This window comes from Monodelphis domestica, chromosome 3 (assembly GCF_027887165.1).
Source record: "Monodelphis domestica isolate mMonDom1 chromosome 3, mMonDom1.pri, whole genome shotgun sequence".
Classification (NCBI taxonomy): Eukaryota; Metazoa; Chordata; class Mammalia; order Didelphimorphia; family Didelphidae; genus Monodelphis; species Monodelphis domestica.
The window spans coordinates 72,163,972-72,182,725 of record NC_077229.1 but is presented as its reverse complement, the minus strand read 5'-3'; the positions used below and the strand labels follow the sequence as shown (position 1 = coordinate 72,182,725).

Below are 18,754 nucleotides of genomic sequence, written 5' to 3'. Positions count from 1 at the left end.
CTACTGCCGTCAACCAGCAAGCTAAGACCTGACTGTGCCAGCCCACCTCGAGGCGCCACGGCCTCTCCGGCCTTGCAGCCTCAGCTCATGAGGACTCCTACCCCTGGAATGCCCTCCCTTGCCGTCTTCACTGATCTAATTCCTCCTAAAAGCCATCTCCTGCCGGAAGCCTTCCCTGATTTCCCAGTCACAGAGTCTCAAAATTTGAAACTCAGAAAGGACTCTGGGGGAGCCCTAGGCTAACTCAAGTCCAAAAGGGGCCCCCGCTACAATACACTCAACAAAGAGTCGTCTGGGCCCTGAATGAAGACCTCCAGGGAGGCAAGGAGGCTGCCTGGGAGAGGCTTCCTTAGGGTCTTCCCTCCCTCCTTGGAGGCCATTCCTCCCAGGGTCAGCTCTGACTGTAAGGAAATTCTTAAACCTAGATTTGCCTCTTTGTTATTTCCATCTCTTGGTTCACTCCTGGGTCTGTCCTATAGGACCAAGGCCATCCCACCAAAGACCTCGCCTAGCTCCAGCCTTGTGTGTCCCCATCCTGAACTACTCTGCAGGAGAACGCTCAGTGTCTGCACGGAGGTCCCCAGAAGCCAGGGCCCTCGTCGTACTGAAACTGTGGACTTCTCCCGCGCCCAGCACAGCCCACACCAGGCACTTCAAAGTGGGCACGGCACTTCCCAGCTCGATTATATGCTCTACGTTGTAAGGTCTCTTCTAAGTGTTATATTTTATGTCCTAAGGGTCCAACAGCCCTGATAGCCCATGTTCTAAGGTCCTTGTCCTGAAACATTCTGGATCCTAAAATCCCTCCTGGCTCTGATATTCTGGGTTCCAAGGATCCTCCCAGCTCTGACATCCTCTGTTCTAAGCTCCCTCCCAGCTCTGACATTCCCTGTTCTAAGTATCCTCCCAGCTCTGACATTCTCTGTTCTAAGGTTCTCCCAGCTCTGACATTCTCTGTTCTGAGCTCCCTCCCAGCTCTGACATTCCCTGTTCTAAGTATCCTCCCAGCTCTGACATTCTCTGTTCTAAGGTTCTCCCAGCTCTGACATTCTCTGTTCTAATCTCTCTCCCAGCTCTGACATTCTCTGTTCTAAGCTCCCTCCCAGCTCTGACATCCTCTGTTCTAAGCTTCCTCCCAGCTCTGACATTCTCTGTTCTAAGCTCCCTCCCAGCTCTGACATTCTCTGTTCTAAGGGCTCTCCCAGCTCTGACATTCTCTGTTCTAAGGTTCTCCCAGCTCTGACATTCTCTGTTCTAATCTCTCTCCCAGCTCTGACATTCTCTGTTCTAATCTCTCTCCCAGCTCTGACATTCTCTGTTCTAAGCTCCCTCCCAGCTCTGACATTCTCTGTTCTGTGCTCCCTCCCAGCTCTGACATTCTCTGTTCTAATCTCTCTCCCAGCTCTGACATTCTCTGTTCTAAGCTCCCTCCCAGCTCTGACATTCTCTGTTCTGTGCTCCCTCCCAGCTCTGACATTCTCTGTTCTAATCTCTCTCCCAGCTCTGACATTCTCTGTTCTAAGCTCCCTCCCAGCTCTGACATTCTCTGTTCTAAGGGCTCTCCCAGCTCTGACATTCTCTGTTCTAAGCTCCCTCCCAGCTCTGACATTCTCTGTTCTAATCTCTCTCCCAGCTCTGACATTCTCTGTTCTAATCTCTCTCCCAGCTCTGACATTCTCTGTTCTAAGCTCCCTCCCAGCTCTGACATCCTCTGTTCTAAGGGCCATCCAGATTCTAATATTCTGTGTTCTAAGGGCCCATCTGAGGTTCTTCCCAGCTCTGCCATCTCTTCTAAACTCCATCCCAGCTGGGAGACTGTGTCCTAGGTCTCTCCCTCCCCCAACCCCTGGTCCCCAGACCTGGCCTTTGTCCCTCACAGCCCCATCCCTACAATCCCCAGAAAGGAGCCAGGCCAGGCCGAGGGTGGAGCAGGAAGTGAAGCTCCTTTTAATGCTGTGTGTCAGTGAAGTTGGACAGACAGACAACCTGGATATGTGGGGGAACAGGGGTGGGAGTGGGTGAGGCCGGGAAGGCCCTCTAAAGCCCCTCCTAACACTGGGGTCTGGGATCCACCTTCCTTTGCCCATCCCCAGGGAGGTGGTAGTTGGGCTGTGCCTCTGGTTAGAGGCCCAACGGTGCCCTGACGTGTGTGTATATGTGTGTGTCCGTGTACACGCACGAGGCTGGTGAGGGTCAGAGGTGGCCAAGGAAGGGCTAGAACTCCACCTTGCAGGCAGGGAAGGTCTCGTCCTGCATGGCGACGGTACTGTTGCTGCCAAGCACGGTGATGCCCAGGTCCTGCTGCCGCCCGTGGGTCTCCTGGTACCACTCGTGCATGGCCAGGGAGTCGAAGGTAGGAATGAGGGTCACCTAGAAGCAGACAGACACAGAGGGGGTGAGGGGTCCACCCTGGGAAGAAGGAAGGTACCCAGCACGAGCTATCTCGCAAACGTGGGCCAGGCACCCAACGGAGATCCCTGGGAAAGAACAGACATTCTCCACATTGCCAGAGCCACAGGATAGCCACATCCCATTGCTGGATCCGGGGAAGGAAGTCAGGACATCCTCCCACTGCAAGGCTCGCATATTAGTGGGTCAGGCCCAAGTACAGGCCCAGTCACCCTTCCTGGCGCGACCATTTCTTTCCCTACTCGATTCCGTGCTGTCTACGTTTCCTGGTACTCAAGGCTTCCAAATAAATCCCAACCTTCTCCTCACTTTCCTCTCCAAAGATGTGGGTTTAAATCCTGGTGAAGGTAGGCTCACTGGCCCTGTGAGCACACCCCAAGCTCCTCCAGGGCTCCGTGTGTCTTTGTTGGTTGTCTTCCCATCTTGCCCAGAGGACCTCAACCTGTATCCAAATCTCAGCTGTCCTTCAAAGTCTTCCTTTTCCCCCCTTTTTCTTGAATCCCTACCAAATGGTCTTACTTTTGTTTTGAAGTCTTGGCAATTCTATACAGCAAATTCCTATCTAAATGCAAACTAAAAAGTTCTAAAGCCAAATAAAAATGATTTTCCAATCAAAGTTCTCTTTCAGGAAGCCTTCTTTGATTGCCCTCATCTCTAAAATACCCAACGCGGTTAGTATGTTCTTCAAAATAACACGTACCCAAATTTCTCTCTAATTACTTCTACAGACAACGATCTGGTGGGGACAGGAAAAGAAGAGCCCCAGTTCTGGAATTCTCAATTAAATTTAGATTGGATTTTAGAACAGAGATTGGCGAAAACATTGAAGGCCCAGCTTCAAGCTTTTTGTGCCCCCATCTTGGCATTCTTCACCATAAATAAATGTGGCATAAAATAAAATACAAAGAATTTCTCCACCCACAACCTCCCAACCCCAGGCCTGGCGCTCTATCTACTAAGTTACCTGGTTGCCCAATATAAAGAATTTTGTTTTTTTAAACCCTCACCTTCCATCTTAGAATCAATACTACATATTGGTTCTAAGGCAGAAGAGCCATAAGGGCTAAGCAATGGGGGTTCAGTGACTTGCCCAGATAGGAAGTATCTGAGGCCAGATTTGAACCCAGGACCTCCTGTCTCTAGGCCTGACCCTCTATCCACTGAGCCACCTAGCTGCACCCCAATACATACTTTTTTTTAAACCCTTACCTTCCGTCTTGGAATCAATACCGTTTATTGGTTCCAAGGCAGAAGAGATGTAAGGGCTAAGCAATGGGAGTTAAGTGACTTGACCAGGGTCACACAGCTGGGAAGTGTCTGAGGCCACATTGGAACCCAGGACCTCCTGACTCTCCATCCACTGAGCCACCCAGCTGTACCCCAATACATAGACTTTCAAAGGAAATATACACATAAACATACACAGGTACGTGTGCACACCCCCTGAGCTCATGGGCCTCAATATCAGTTCTCACTGTGATCTCCACCACCGGGCTACAAGGTCCCTGAGGATAGGGTCTTCTCCCTGGAGTCCCTGCTTTTCCCCAAGGCGAGGCATAGAACGCTTGGCAGCCCCTTGCCTGCCCGTGCCCACCTGGAGGTCTGCTTCCCAGCACTCTTTCCCAGCCAGCAGCGCATCCAAGATGCCCCTCATGGCCTCCTCCTTGCCCTGGTCATGGCCACTGATGACATAGCAGAGGGCTCGAACTCTCCGGAAAAACTCTTCATCTACAGAGCGGGCACTGACCCCTCCGGGCAAGTAGGCCAGGTCCAGGTAAATGGGAGGTCCTGGCGGGGCAGGACAGCTGCCTGCTCTGCTTGGAGTTGACCCTGTGGAGAGAGAACCGTCCCATCGTCGCCCTGACTCACCGGCTCCTCCCTCCCACCCAGGGGTGCTGACCCTTCCCCAGGGTGAGAAGGGTGAGCCCAGTTAGTGTTGGGGGACTCGCAGGATCGCCGGGGTCACGTGGAGCTAGGATAGCTCCTGTCCCGTCTCGGCCCCAAGCTGCCTGAGCCCAGGCCACTGAGCAGGGAATACAGGGGATGGGACTCTGCTGCTGGAAGCCCCCCACTTCTCTCTGGCTCTCGGGGTGATCCCGAGGCTCTAGCCCATCTGCCCTCTCAGAAGGGTACAAGACACTGGCAGGGCCCCGCCAGGACCTTTTCCTCTCATAGCCTTTGGCTCCTTCTTTACAGCGAATGGCCTGTCCCTGCCACCCAGGGTTCCCAGGCCGGACAGCCGGCTTCCAAAGTGACCCTGGGGCTGACCCACGGCCTGTCCCCGCCACCCAGGCCGGACAGCCAGCTTCCAAAGTGACCCTGAGGCTGACCCACGGCCTGTCCCCGCCACCCAGGCCGGACAGCCAGCTTCCAAAGTGACCCTGAGGCTGACCCACGGCCTGTCCCCGCCACCCAGGCCGGACAGCCGGCTTCCAAAGTGACCCTGGGGCTGACCCACGGCCTGTCCCCACCACCCAGGCCGGACAGCCGGCTTCCAAAGTGACCCTGGGGCTGACCCACGCCTGTGCCCCCCCCCGCCCCCCCCACCTCCCTTGTAAGCCTCTGTTCTCTAAGGGGACTCTCATCTCGGGGGCCCCTCCTGTGCATCCTGGCCGCCTGGCCTAGCCTCCCAGCTCCAAGAGAAGTTCTCACCTGATAGCGCTCGGGGCCCCGTCTTGGCCCCACCGCTGCCCCCGGCCCGGCCGGCCAGCCGGGGCCCCCTGTCCGGGGGCTCACTTCTGGGATTGCTAAGGGTGTGGCCAAGCGGCGCCTTGGCCTTGGGGCCCGTCCGGGAGGGAGCTTTGCGGGCAGAGGCCCGGCCGGCAGTCTCGCGTCGTTTGAGGTGGTCGGGGGGGAGAGTCTCGGGATCTACCATGCAGATGCCCGGCTGGGCAGGCAGGGGGGGAGGGTCTTTCATGGGGGCAGGCAGGGGATCCCGGGCGGGGCCATAGTTCTCTGTGTCCTCCTCATCCGAGTCCGGTACCAGGGAAGGCCCATCTTCTGCCGTGGGTGGGGGGTCCGAGTCCGACAGGGTGGGCAGCGACTCGCTCACGGAGGTGGGGGGTGTCTCCTCGGGGTGGCCCCCGCTCCCCCGGTGCCCTCGGGCCAGCTCCTGGGAGCGAGCGCTGCTGTCATTGGAGACGTCTCGGGGGCTGGGTGGGCCTCCGGGGGACAGGGCCGACTTGGGGTGCTCAAACTCACAGGGGGACACCAGACACAGATCCACGTCGTGGGGCGAGGCCGAGCGCGGTGCCCGCGAGGTCGGCGCGCGCAGCGGGAGGCTCAGCCCCACCTTGCCTGGCTCTGCGTCGCCGGCTGCCACCGGCGGGGGCAGTACCTGCTCAAAGGAGACGGACAAGGACTCATCCACCTCCGTGGAGTGTGGGGAGCCCACCTCGGCTGGCAGCGAGGGCGTAGTGACTGTGGGCGAGACGTCGGGGCCCCCTTCCCGGAAGGGGCTCAGAGCCAGCCGCTCTGCGCCCTCGGGGGGCCTCCGGGGGCCGGCCAGGGAAGGCGTGGGGGCCGCCGAGCTGGCCGGGGACATCAGCTCCAGGGTCTTCTCCTCCGAGCTGCCTCCGCCTCCTCCGTCCTCCCCGGCCTCCCCGATGTGGTTCATCAGCCCCTCCAGGGGTGGGGTTGAGCCCAGGCCCAGGTCCAGGCTGTGCTCCCCGGGGGGTGTCTTGGCCAGAGGCGACAGGGAGCCTGGGGCCGACGAGGGGCAGCCCTCGCCGCAGCGGAACACAGAAGGGCCCTCGACTTCCGGGCCAGCGTCGCCCCCCGCACCTGGGGGCCTGGCTGCCTCCCTGCTTTTGGAGCTGCCCAGCTTGGAGGCTCCCGGATCCTTGGGGGCTGCCCGGACGTGGCTCTTGTCAGCGCCCTTAGCGGCAGGCTGCACGGTGCTCCTCCTCGTGCTCCCGGGGCGGGTGGACAAGGGCTGCTCGGCGGCCGTCGAAGCCGTCCTGCGGCCGGGCGCCTTGGGGGCCCCCGTCTTCTTGTCTTCCACTCTGGGGTCCTTCTTCAGGGCGTCGGCCTTGGGTCTCGCCTCGGCCCTGGGCTCTCTCTTGGGGGCCCCGTCCTCTTTGCGGCCGATCCGCTTCTCCTCTTTCCGGGCCGGGGCCTCCCCGCGGGCCCCTTCCTTCTTGGCCGGGAGGCTCCGCTCCTTGGGCGCCTTGGGCGCCTCCTCGGCGGGGCCGCGGGGCCGGTCTCTGCCAGATGCCAGCTTGGCGTCCTTCCTCTCGGCCCTGGCCGGGCGGGCTCCCTCGGTCACGCTGCTCCTGGACACGGAGCGCAGGCTCTCCTTGCTCTCTGCCCGGCCCGGGCCCGGAGCCTCCAGGTCCTGGGGGGTCACTACGGGCTGTCGGAGGAAGCTCAGGTGCTGCAGCTTGGCCAGTCCCTCGAGGAGCCGGCTCTGTGGGGTGCAGCCGGGGAACAGGACCCGCACGATCTTCTCCGTGGGGCTGGCGGGGTGCCAGACGAGCAGGGCACAGGCGGACGCCGCCAGGCTGGGCAGGGCTGACTCCCGGCCGGCGGCAGCCCGTGGCGGGTGAAGGATGTACATGTCCAGCCGGCCCACGCCCATCTTGAGGAACAACACCATGGGCTCGGAGGCCACCTGGCCGCGGCACAGCGGCGTAGGCGGGATGCCCAGCCGCTCCAGGTAGCCCAGGGCCAGGCCGGCCTCGTCGTCCCCCCACACGGGGCGCCTCTCCCCGGTGTTGAGGAAAACGACGCCCAGGTCGGGGGAGATGAGGTGGCGCAGCCAGTCCTCGCTCCCTCGCCCACCCCCCGAGGCCACCCCGGCGGCCTCCTCGTCCCGCTCGGCCAGCTTCCTCTGGAGCAGGCTGTTGATACCCGGCAGGCTGTCGGCCCGGGTCACGAGCACCGCATCCACGCGGTCCAGGTGCCTCACCAGCTTCCAAAAGCTGGAGCGGGCACTCGAGCCTCCGTTCACCAGCACGGTGAAGCCGTTGACGGCAAAGAAGGCGGCATCGCCCAGGCCGCCGGGGAAGACATAGCAGCAGGGCCGGGAGATCTTCAGGAAGCCCGCCGTCGCCGGGGGCTCCAGGAGGTCAAACGGGGACGGGGGTTCCAGGGACTCGGCCACGTACTCCAGGAACTCGCGCAGCCCCTCCGACTCTGGCCGGCGCCCGGGGGGGTTCAGCTGCAGCTGAACAAAGTCTTGCAGGCCAGACCCATCCAGGCCGGGGTAAGCCCACTCCCCAAAGTCGGGGCAGGTGATGGTGAGCCTCGGGAGGGCCGAGGACGACGCAGAGTTCAGGAGGTCCTCGATCTGGGAGGAAGAAGCCAGAATGAGAGTGGGTCCAGGTGCTCGGCATCTGGGGGAGTTCTGAGACCTTTTGCCAGCCCCCCACTGCACCTGGAGGTGGGAACCCTGGATTCGAACTCTGACCCTGCCCCTTTCTCCCAGAAGACCTCAGGTAGGTCACTCAGAAACAGTACCCCCACGGCCAGGGCTAACTAGACCGGCGGGGTGAGGACCCCAACCCTCATTTTACAGAAGACACCACGAGGGAAGGGAGTGGCCCAAGACCTCACCGCAGCCAGGCTTTCCAGAGACTGACCCAAGGGGCATCATTGCTCTGAATCAGATTAAGGAAGGGCCCTCCTGGGCTATGGTCCCACTCCCAGGAGATCCTGCCTTTCTTCCTCTTGTTCCAGACCTTCCCCCTCTACCGTCCGTCGGACTACCTCACCCCTCCTCCTGCCAACCAAGGCCCCATCCTTCCCCTTGTCCCCCATCAGTGAGGGGCGGGCTGCCCTTTGTCCTACACCAGGCCCGTGAGGGCGACTCTGGTCAGAAACAAAGGGAGGGAGGGAGAAGGAAGAGCACAGACGCTGGGAAGCCCCCCTGCCCTCCCCCATCTCCCACCCAGGGGCCAGGCCACACACCTCCTTATCCGTCAGGATCTGGAAGAAGTGACGGGGGGAGAAGCCGCCCGTCTGCAGCAGGAGCTCCCCTGTCTCTTCCACGTAGGGGCCGGCCAGCACGAGCAGCTTATGGTACGAGGGCTCCAGGAGCAGGTTACGGAGCTGGGCCAGGACCAGGCAGGGAGGGAGGGAGGAAGAGTCAGCATGTGCCCTCCAGGAGCCCCTCCGACCCCGGCACAGCCTCATCTCCCCCCCACAGCCTCCACCTTGGACACCCCATGACTCTCCCATCTCTGGCGAAGGGTGTCAAGGGCCCGAGAGGGGATGGACCTGGCACACAGGAGGTCCCTCCTCTCCTCGATTCCTTGTTCCCACGGCAAGTGCCTCCCCTCTACCATCACTGCCCATATCCTATGGGCACGAGTCATTGGCACGTCATCTCCCCTGTTAGAGGGTTAGCTCCTGGAGGGCAGGACCTGTTTTTTCTCTGTATCCCCCATGCCCAGCACAGAGCCCCGCGCAAAGAAGATGCTGGCTGAGTGACCCTGGACAAGTCACTTCACCCCCACTGCCTAGCCCTGACCACTCTTCTGCCTCAGAACCAAAACACAGTATTGATTCTAAGATGGAAGGTCAGGGTTGGAAAATATGCTCCAAGGCAGAAGAGCACTAGGGGCTGAAAAATAAATAAATGAATATGAAAAATAAGTAAATAAGTAAGTAAAAGCTGACTGCTGCCTGAAAGACCAGGAAGTTTAGAAATGGGAATAAGGCCCAAAAAGCTGGAGGAGAAAGGGAGGTTCAGACCCTTCTTTTCCTTCCCTTTTAAGTCCTCCCTGGGCTGGGCCTTCCTACTGACAGTAACTCACGGGGGCCCCCACCAACTCTCCACATTCCTGACCCCTGTACCCACCTCATCCACCAGGGACTTGTCCGAGGGGTTCAGCAGCACCAGAGTTTCCAGCTCTTCTCCCCGGTGGTGGAGGCTCCTTTGACCTGGAATCAGAGAACAGAGAATGTCAGAGCTGGAAGAGAGCTTAGAACAGAGAATGTCAGAGCTGGGAGGGAGCTTAGAACAGAGAATGTCAGAGCTGGGAGGGAGCTTAGAACAGAGATTGTCAAAGCTGGGAGGGAGCTTAGAACAGAGAATGTCAGAGCTGGGAACATTTTTGAAACAGTGTCAAGAAAGGGGAACAACTCAGGACACAGAATGTCTGTGACTTGTGTCTGGCTAGTTGGAGGGTGAGTCTTGAATCCTTTGAGGGAGGAGGACAGCCAAATCCTCTCCCCCTCCCCCAATATCACCTCAAACTGAAGCTGGATTCATCCCCCAGCCAGCTGGCTGGCAGATTCAGGACAGGAAGCTGGACTTCAATAAGACAATGCAAGAGCGGACACTTCCTTCCCACTGACTAGGGAAGGGAGAGCCGGCTGGTTTCTCCCTGCTTTTACCTGGCCTGGGGGCTCTCTTGTTGGGCAGGGGCAGTGGAACAGGCTGGAGGGTGGAGGATGGGAGGAATTGCTACCTTGAGGACCCACCCAGCCGGTCGCAGGGCCCAGCCCTCCGTCTGGCCAATGAGGCCCTCCTGCCCTTCCCACGGTCAAGCCATGCCAGACACCCACTCTGCAAACACTCCAGGGGCTCTCAGCAGCTACTCTTTGTCCTTCTTTACCACCTCCTCCAGATATCTGGGGAGGGAAGGAGGCTGAGTGCCAGGCCCCGGGGCATTCAGGTCCCAGGGATCTGCAGCTCCTGGCTTCTGAGATCCAAGAAAAGACCACTACCCGGGGCCTGGAAAGCCAGCTTCCATCACGGTCACACAGACTGGCCACCCTTCGGATCCCGTCAGGGCTAGGCTGAGGGTGCCCTCCCCACCTCAGGGCCTTCTGAGGGGCAGAGATTTTGGTGAGGTCCACTGTTTGGAGGGCAGACGGAAGGACGGGCGCCCTGCGCATCGGGGTGGTGAAGGGGGAGTCAAAGGAGAGGGAGGAGAAAGGATCGGTCCTTGGAGAGCCTGCCTCGCTCACGGGCTCTCGCTCCCCCTCCCCATACCATGGAAGGGCTGGGAAAGAGTGATCGAGTCCCACTCCCACAAGGTACAGGCCAGGAAAAGGGGCCAAGAGACACTAATGGACTTCCCCGACGAATGAATGACCCAACAAGCATCTGTTGGGGCCTTAGGACGCACCAGGCTTTGAGAATGCAAAAGAGAGGACCAACCTCTCCATCCTCAGTAATTTACATTCTAAGCAGGGCACAATCACACACACACACACACACACACACACACACACACACACACACACACACGAGTATATTAAAAAAAAAAAAAGGAACATAGAAGCAGCTGGGTGACTAGGTGGAGAGAGAGCCAGGTCTGGAGAAAGTTCAAAACTGGCTTCAGATACTCCCTAGCAGAGTGACCCTGGGCAAGTCACTTGACCCCCATTGCCTAACCCTTACAGCTCTTCTGTCATAGCCTCAATACTAACCCTTACCTTCTGTCTTAGAATAAATACTAAGTATTGGTTCCAAGGCAGAAGAGCACAAGGGTTAGGCAACAGGGGTTAAGTGACTTGTCCAGGGTCACCCAGCTAGGAAGTATCTGAGACCAGATTTGAACCCAGGGCCTCCCATCTCTGGGCCTGGCTCTCAATTTACCCAGCTGCCTCTAAAAAGTAAAAGATTAAAAAGAAGAAAAAGAAAGGAAAACATCCAAAGCAGAGATGGAGTGTGGTGCTGTGAAGAAAAGGCAAGAAGTCCGAGCCAGCTGGATCTTAGGTAGGGGAATTGTGATTGGACTCGGAGCCCAGGATTTGTCTCATCTCACATTTCCTCTATGGAAGGTGCTGCTGCTTTGGGGCTTGGCTAGGCCCTGGGCCCTCCAAGCCCACAACTAAGTCTCAAAGGTTTCTGGCTCTGTTAATTCTCCACTCTGATTTTCTGACTGACCACATGATAAACATTGATATTTTAAATATTTAAAGATTAAATAGCCACATTTTATATTATATTAACAACCATGTCCCTTCTTCCCCTGCCTGCTCTCCCTCATTCATTTTTCCAGCTCTTGAAGCTTTTTGTCTCCATTTACAGCTACACATGAAGTCCTGGGCTTAGAGTTCAAATCCTGCTTTGGATACTTCCTAGCTGCGTGACTCTGGACCTCACCTGGGACATGGGGAGGTAATAAAACCCATGGCACCCAAGTCACAGCAGACTCATAACCCTCAAAAGAGAAGCCGCATGCAAAGAATTTTGGAATACAAAGGGGGCCAACTAGGTGTTGAGTGGCTTGAGGACTAGACTTAGAGATGGAGGGTCCTGGGTTCAAATCTGTTCTCAAGTCACTTCCCAGCTATTTGATGCTAGGAAAGTCATTGAACCCCCACTGCCTAGCCTTTACTGTTCTCCTGCCTTGGAACCAATACACAGTATTGATTCTAAGATAGAAAGTAAAAGTTAAAAAAAATACCCCGCAAAGCTCAGTAAGTAATCTCGGTTTACAGAGGTGGAAACTGAGGCCGAAGGAGGGGGACTTGTGCAAAATTACACAGCAAATGTATAGAAGAATCGGGTTTGAACTCTGGTCCCAGGATTGCAGTGATGGTATTTTTCCTAGGACCCCCACACCGAACACTCCTATTTACCCTGTCTAAGGGTCTTCATTCCCAGGGAAATAATCTGGGTCCCCAACTCCATCCTTTCTGCCTGGGCCCAGGGGCACACTCAAGCTGACATCCTCCTGACCCAAGAGGTCCCTCTCACTGTCCAAAACGATTCCCAAAGACTTCCCTGCCTGTGTGACCCAACCTGCTCCAGGCCTTGGTTTCCTCCAATCCTGTCTCTCTCTTAGGTCCTCCTAAACAGATTATCTCATTCCTCCTGCACAGGATGATTTCAAATACACGAAGTGAGCGGAGCTTGCCCTGTAGTCTGCCCCCAACTCTTCTCCTAGAGCTAATCCTCTAATGGCCTTTTGCCATCCTGGCTGTCCTTCTGGGGATCATCTTGAAATTACGAATCTCCTTCCCCAAATACGGAGCTCAGAAACGAAGGTGCTCCATGGATGCTCCTCTTCATCAGAGCCAAGCGTTAGGGCTGAATTATCCACCGCCAGGCAGGGGAGCAGCCAGGCAAGGACATCCAACAGGAGAGCAGGGTGTGGAGCCCCCAAACCCCCCCCCCCCCAAGGCCTAGCGTCCAGCTCCAGCCCCTCACCTTTCACGATGCTGGAGAATGTAGCTGAGTGACGGGACACAAATATTTTTAGCTGCTCATCCAGGTTACAGATTCCTGGGTCAACATCCCAAGAGCGGATCCCTATTGCGGAAAGGAGAGAGAATGTTACTTAGGGACCCCCCTCTCAAAATCCCCTCATTAGTACCCCCAAGAGGCCGGTTTGGAGAAGTCTCAGGAAGATGAATTCCGGCCTCCTCCTTTCCTACCCCATCTTGTTCCTCACAAGAAAACCTCCAACTGTCTTCTCCTCCGGGTTGCTGAAACGGTCCTTCAGCCGGCCCATCAGAGCTGGGAGCCAGGAAGTGTATGCACCAGGGCAAGGAAAATCAGATGGGGAAGGGCCCCACCATGGTGGGCACCAATGACGGAGAGGGCGATCGGTTCCACCATCGTGGAAAGCAATTTGTAAATTATTCAAAGAAAAACGCACCAAGAAAGTTGTCTCTGCCCTCCAGGATGGAGACAGTCCATGGCTGGGCATGCCCTCCAAGGAGGTCCCAGACACCCCAGGATGTTTACGGCAGCCCCGCAGGGAAACAAAGCAGGGGGCTGTCAGCTCCCGGGGAATGGCTGGACACCAAAGCGGAGGGAGAATGGAAATGACTAGCCAGCAGAACCAGCAAAGACAACAACAATAGAAATGGAAACAGCAAAACTTTGGAAAACAGAATGCTGAGACATGATAAGGGCCAAGGCGGGCCCCAAAGGACAGATAGGAGAAGGCACCTCCCTTTTGGCTAGTGGTGGGCTCTGGGCGTGGAGCTGCAGATAAACAATGCCTGACTTTTTCCACCAGTTGGTTAGTTTTGCTAAATTCTTGGTGAGGCCCCCACCTCCCCCCAGCCCCCTTTAGAAGGAGATGAGGGCAGGAAGGGGTGAGGAGAACACCGGGGAATTTAAGAGCTAGAGATGTCAACAAAAGCCGATTAAAAAAAACCTGAATGACAGAGCTGGGAGCTCTATGGCTCTGGGCTTAGAAATCACCTGCTCCAATTTTATTTTATAGGAAGAAAAACTGAGGCCCAGGAAGGAGGCCTTGTTCAGTTACATCATCAGGTGTGGAGACTAGGAGGGAGAGTACAAGGGCGTCAGAGGCCTTCCTCCCCACAATCCCCAGGCCTTTGAATCTCCCTAATAGCCCATGTCCCCAGGCCTCTGGCTTTGTATCCAGCCCCCTTTCATCTCCTCTGGCCACAGGAGCCAGGAGCCCAGCTGACCCAGAGCTGGGAGGACACATGATTGCTGCATTTCCTCCCCGGCAAACACGTGGAGACAAGGGTGGGGAACTGGGTTCTCTTACTCAGAAAAACACATGCTGGAGATTGCAGACCTAGCATCTTACCCACTGGTCACAGAGAGGAGGGCAAAGGGCCCCAGGCCCTAGGAAAATGGAGACATCCTGTCTATTTGTGCACTTCCTAGAACTGATATTCTGGGCTCCAAGGACACCCCCACCCCCACCCCCAGCCCCGACATTTTGGGCTCTGACATTCTCTATTCTAAGGGTGCTCCCAACTCTGACATTCTCTGTTCTAAGCTCCCTCCCAGCTCTGACATTCTCTGTTCTAAGCTCCCTCCCAGCTCTGACATTCTCTGTTCTAAGGACTCTCCCAGCTCTGACATTCTCTGTTCTAAGCTCCCTCCCAGCTCTGACATTCTCTGTTCTAAGGGTGCTCCCAACTCTGACATTCTCTGTTCTAAGGTCTCTCTCCCAGCTCTGGCATTCTCTGTTCTAAGGTCTCTCCCAGCTCTGACATTCTCTGTTCTAAGCTCCCTCCCAGCTCTGACATTCTCTGTTCTAAGCTCCCTCCCAGCTCTGACATTCTCTGTTCTAAGCTCCCTCCCAGCTCTGACATTCTCTGTTCTAAGGACTCTCCCAGCTCTGACATTCTCTGTTCTAAGGTCTCTCCCAGCTCTGACATTCTCTGTTCTAAGGTCTCTCTCAGCTCTGACATTCTCTGTTCTAAGGTCTCTCCCAGCTCTGACATTCTCTGTTCTAAGGTCTCTCCCAGCTCTGACATTCTCTGTTCTAAGGTCTCTCTCAGCTCTGACATTCTCTGTTCTAAGGTCTCTCCCAGCTCTGACATTCTCTGTTCTAAGGTCTCTCTCAGCTCTGACATTCTCTGTTCTAAGGTCTCTCTCAGCTCTGACATTCTCTGTTCTAAGGTCTCTCCCAGCTCTGACATTCTCTGTTCTAAGGTCTCTCCCAGCTCTGACATCCTCTGTTCTAAGGGCTCTCCCTGCTCTGACATTCTCTGTTTTAAAGTCTGTCCCAGCTCTGACATTCTCTGTTCTAAGCTCTCTCTCCCAGCTCTGGCATCCTCTGTAGCTCTGACAGTCTCTCTTCTAAGCTCCCTCCCAGCTCTGACATTCTCTGTTCTAAGGTCCCTCCCAGCTCTGACATTCTCTGTTCTAAGGTCCCTCCCAGCTCTGACATTCTCTGTTCTAAGGTCCCTCCCAGCTCTGACATTCTCTGTTCTAAGCTCCCTCCCAGCTCTGACATTCTCTGTTCTAAGGTCCCTCCCAGCTCTGACATTCTCTGTTGTAAGGTCTCTCACAGTTCTGACATTCTCTGTTCTAAGCTCCCTCCCAGCTCTGACATTCTCTGTTCTGAGGTCTCTCACAGTTCTGACATTCTCTGTTCTAAGCTCCCTCCCAGCTCTGACATTCTCTGTTCTGAGGTCTCTCCCAGCTCTGGCATTCTCTGTCCTAAGCTCCCTCCCAGCTCTGACATTCTCTGTTCTAAGGTCCCTCCCAGCTCTGACAGTCTCTGTTCCAAGGTCCCTCCCAGCTCTGACATTCTCTGTTCTAAGGTCTCTCCCAGCTCTGACATTCTCTGTTCTAAGCTCCCTCCCAGCTCTGACATTCTCTGTTCTAAGGTCTCTCCCAGCTCTGACATTCTCTGTTCTAAGGTCTCTCCCAGTTCTGACATTCCCTGTTCTAAGCTCCCTCCCAGCTCTGACATTGTGGGTTTGAAGATTCTTCCCACTCTGCTGTTCTTTTAAGAGCATATGAATAGCTTCATCTACTCCCCAGATAGCTCTGGTGAACACAGATACCTGCCTCCCAGGCAGACTAGGAGCGCCTTGAGAACAAGGACTGTCTTCTGCCTTCCTTTGCACCCCCAGTACAAAGCTCAGCACAGTACCCGACATGTGGTGAGCACTAACTGCTTACAAGCAAAGGTCCCTCCAGCCCTGATATTCAATGAGCATTTCTAAAGCCTCTACTCTGCCCAAGAAAGCGTTCCGGGCACCGGAGGTATGCAAAGATGAAAAACAATGCTGCTTGGACCCTAAAGGGCTGGGGATGGCAAGGTGGCAGAGTGGATAAAGCACCAGGTAGGGAGGACCAGGGTTCAAGTGTGATCTTTGGCACTTCCTAGCTGTGTGACCCTGAGTAGGTCACTTAACCCCCATTGCCTAAATCATTGCTGCTCTTCTGCCTTGCAATCCCTAGTAATAATTTTAAGACAGAGGGTAAGAGTGGTTTTTTTTTTTAAGAGTTTAGGGGGGTAGTTAGGTAGCACAGTGGACAGAATACTAGGCCTGGGATAGGTTCTAATCTGGCCTCAGATACTTCCCAGCTGTGTGACCCTGGTCAAGTCACTTAACCTCTTTTGCTTTGCCCTTGCCCTTCTGTCTTAAAAATTGTTACTAAGGCAGAAAGTAAAAGTTTGGGTTTAAAAAAAGAAAAAATAACAATGCCCCGGAGGGGCAGCAAACATATTCCAAAGGCCCTCTTAGCTCTGACATTAGGGCTAAGCCAGGCGGGCTCCAATCCTCTGTTCTAAGGCCCCTTCTAGGCAGGCTGCACTCCATGACTCCACAGGTAAACGAGGATCTACAGCTGCTTTCCACCTTGCAGCTGTGACTCACTGAGGGAGCCAGTGCCAACCCCCCCAGAGGGCAAGGCAGGATAGGGTAGGGTAGGGCCTGGGCTCTTCCAGCTCCACCCCAGCAATTAGTACTAGTGGGTAGCCTTGGGGAATGGTTTCCCTTGTGCCAGGGCCCAGCTTCCCTCCCACCTGCCCTGTCTCCTAGAAGTTGGCAGGGTTTTTCTTTCCTCCCTTCTTCCACAATCTCTTAATTAGTTTTGTTGCCAGAGGGGAAGCAGGCATTTATTAAGCATCTTCTGTGTGCCAGGTACTTTGTAAATATCTCATTTGAGGGTCGGGGATAAAGGCCTTTCCGCCACCAATCAGGGGAGGGCATAAATGCTTCCTCCCATAAAACACTATCCCATTGCCCTTTGGAAGAGAGGAAGCCAGCACCTTCTCATTCTCTCTTTCCTCTGGATACTCCCATGCATGGGGGCTCCGGGAGGGAGGCCAGGCAGGAAGTATTCCCCCCTTTTGATAGCTGACACAGGGCCTGAGTGAAGACCCAAACCCACTTTGCAGATGAGGAAGCTAAGTCATGCCCCCATCCATCCACCTCTGCGAATGGGGGGAGCTGAACTCAGTGCCCTTTAGGGTCCGGATCTATGATCCAAATGCCAAAGATTCGAACCCTTGTCTGATCATGAGCTCTCCCCAGAGCATGGCTGGGGTTTGTCTTTTTTGAATCCCCAGCACTTAGCAGTGCCAGGCACATACCAGCCCGGAGATGCAGAATTCTATTCACTAATAGCAAACTGTTTTTAAAACCTTTTCCTTCCCTCTTAGAATCAATACTGTGTATTGGTTCCAAGGCAGAAAAGCACTAAGGGCTAGGGCAGGGTCACCCCGCTAGGAAGTACCTAGGCCTGGCTCTCATTCCACTGGGCCGCCCACCAAACAACTAGCAAACTTTTAAAGCACCTACTATGGGTCAGGCACCACGCTAAACGCTGAGGATGCAAAAAGGCCAAAAGCCCAATGCCTTCCCTAAGTAGAATGTCAAGAGGTGAGAAGGGGAAACTGAGGCTCCGCGCGGGAAGTTAAGTTTTGAGGTCACATACAGGAGTTAGCCAAATAGCTACGGCTGGGGCTCAGCTTTCCTGATTCCTCCATCCCGGGGCACCTCCCTCCCACTCTCCTCCCAAATAACGGAACTACGGCCTCCTTCCTCTCCCAGCTGCCCAGGCAGGCTGGGGGGAGTCGGGAAAGCCCAAAACAAGGCCTGCCCGGCCCAGCCTAGTTCCTAGGGGTAGTTGGGGCGGGGGGGCCGGGCCACGGAGGGGAACCGCCTCTAGGGGCCAGGGAAGGTGGGTGGAGTACACGAGGCGTCCCCGGGGGATCTCCAAGGGGATAAAGGGAATCTCTGAGGGCGCTGGCGCACCCCCACTACCCGCCCCATCCCGTCCCGCCCCCAGATCTCCAAACGTGCCCCGGAGGATCGCCAAGGGCGACCCCAAGGATTTCCAAAAGCTACCCGCACCACAGGTTCTCCGAGCGCAAACCCCCAGGAGGAGGATTTCCAAACGTTTCCAAGAAGACCTCCAAGCGCACTTCCCTCCCCAAAGAAGATCTCCAAGCACACCGCCTGGAGGGGTCTTTAAGCGCATCCCCGCCCCCCCAAAAAGGATCTCCAAGAGCACCACCCAGGGGGGATCTCCAAGCGCATCCCCCTGCAGGAGGATCTCCAAGTGCACCTCTCCAGAAGGAGGGTATCCAAATGCACCCCTTCCTGAGATCTCCAAGCGCGCAGCGGACGCAGCCTGGCCGGGCCGGGCCGGGCTCACCTCTCTCCAGCTGGGCCAGTACTGGGCGGAGCAGGCCCGGTCGGGCGCACTCGCCGCCCACGATGACCAGCAGCGAGCAGCGGCTTCCGCCCGCCGGGACCGGAGGCTGGGGCTCGGGCTGGGGCTGCAGCTGCCCCGGGATAGCCGGCCCCGCCACAGCCGCCGCCGCCATCTTCAGCCCCGGGGCCGTGACGTCCCGAGCAGACTATCTCTCCGTCCCTCTCCTCCCCACTCCGGCCGGCCCGAGCCCGCCCTAAGCGCTCCCCCCACCCCAGCCCTCGCCACCCCGCCCAGTGATGTCATCGGCAGCCAACCAGCGGAGCGTTGGGGGGAGGGAAGATTTATGCCCCGCCCCATCCTTAAAGGAGCCGCTGGATGGGTTCTTGAAGGGCTTGGGTGGATGGAGCTAGATAGTGGGGTCCTGAGGGGACCTGGGAAAGGGAGGAGCAAGACCCTTTCTGCTGGCAAGTTAGGCTGGGCCTCCTCTGCCGCCCTCTCCTTGCATCCCTCCCCTCAGTGCCTTTGTCTCATAATATTATAGTTATGCTA

The 18,754-nt window shown here is 56.4% G+C and overlaps 1 protein-coding gene across 1 annotated transcript; it reads right to left on the bottom strand.

The window, feature by feature from the left end:
- Window positions 1–1,924: 1,924 nt before the first annotated feature.
- On the bottom strand, window positions 1,925–18,479 carry MAP1S (microtubule associated protein 1S). The gene is made up of 7 exons (XM_001363709.4): window positions 18,206–18,479; window positions 12,521–12,622; window positions 9,212–9,294; window positions 8,320–8,460; window positions 5,062–7,699; window positions 4,004–4,239; window positions 1,925–2,370 (listed from the first exon to the last, which is right to left on the bottom strand). The coding sequence occupies exons 1-7, from the start codon at window positions 18,375–18,377 to the stop codon at window positions 2,215–2,217; spliced, it is 3,528 nt and encodes a 1,175-aa protein (XP_001363746.2). The 5' UTR covers window positions 18,378–18,479; the 3' UTR covers window positions 1,925–2,214.
- Window positions 18,480–18,754: the final 275 nt, after the last annotated feature.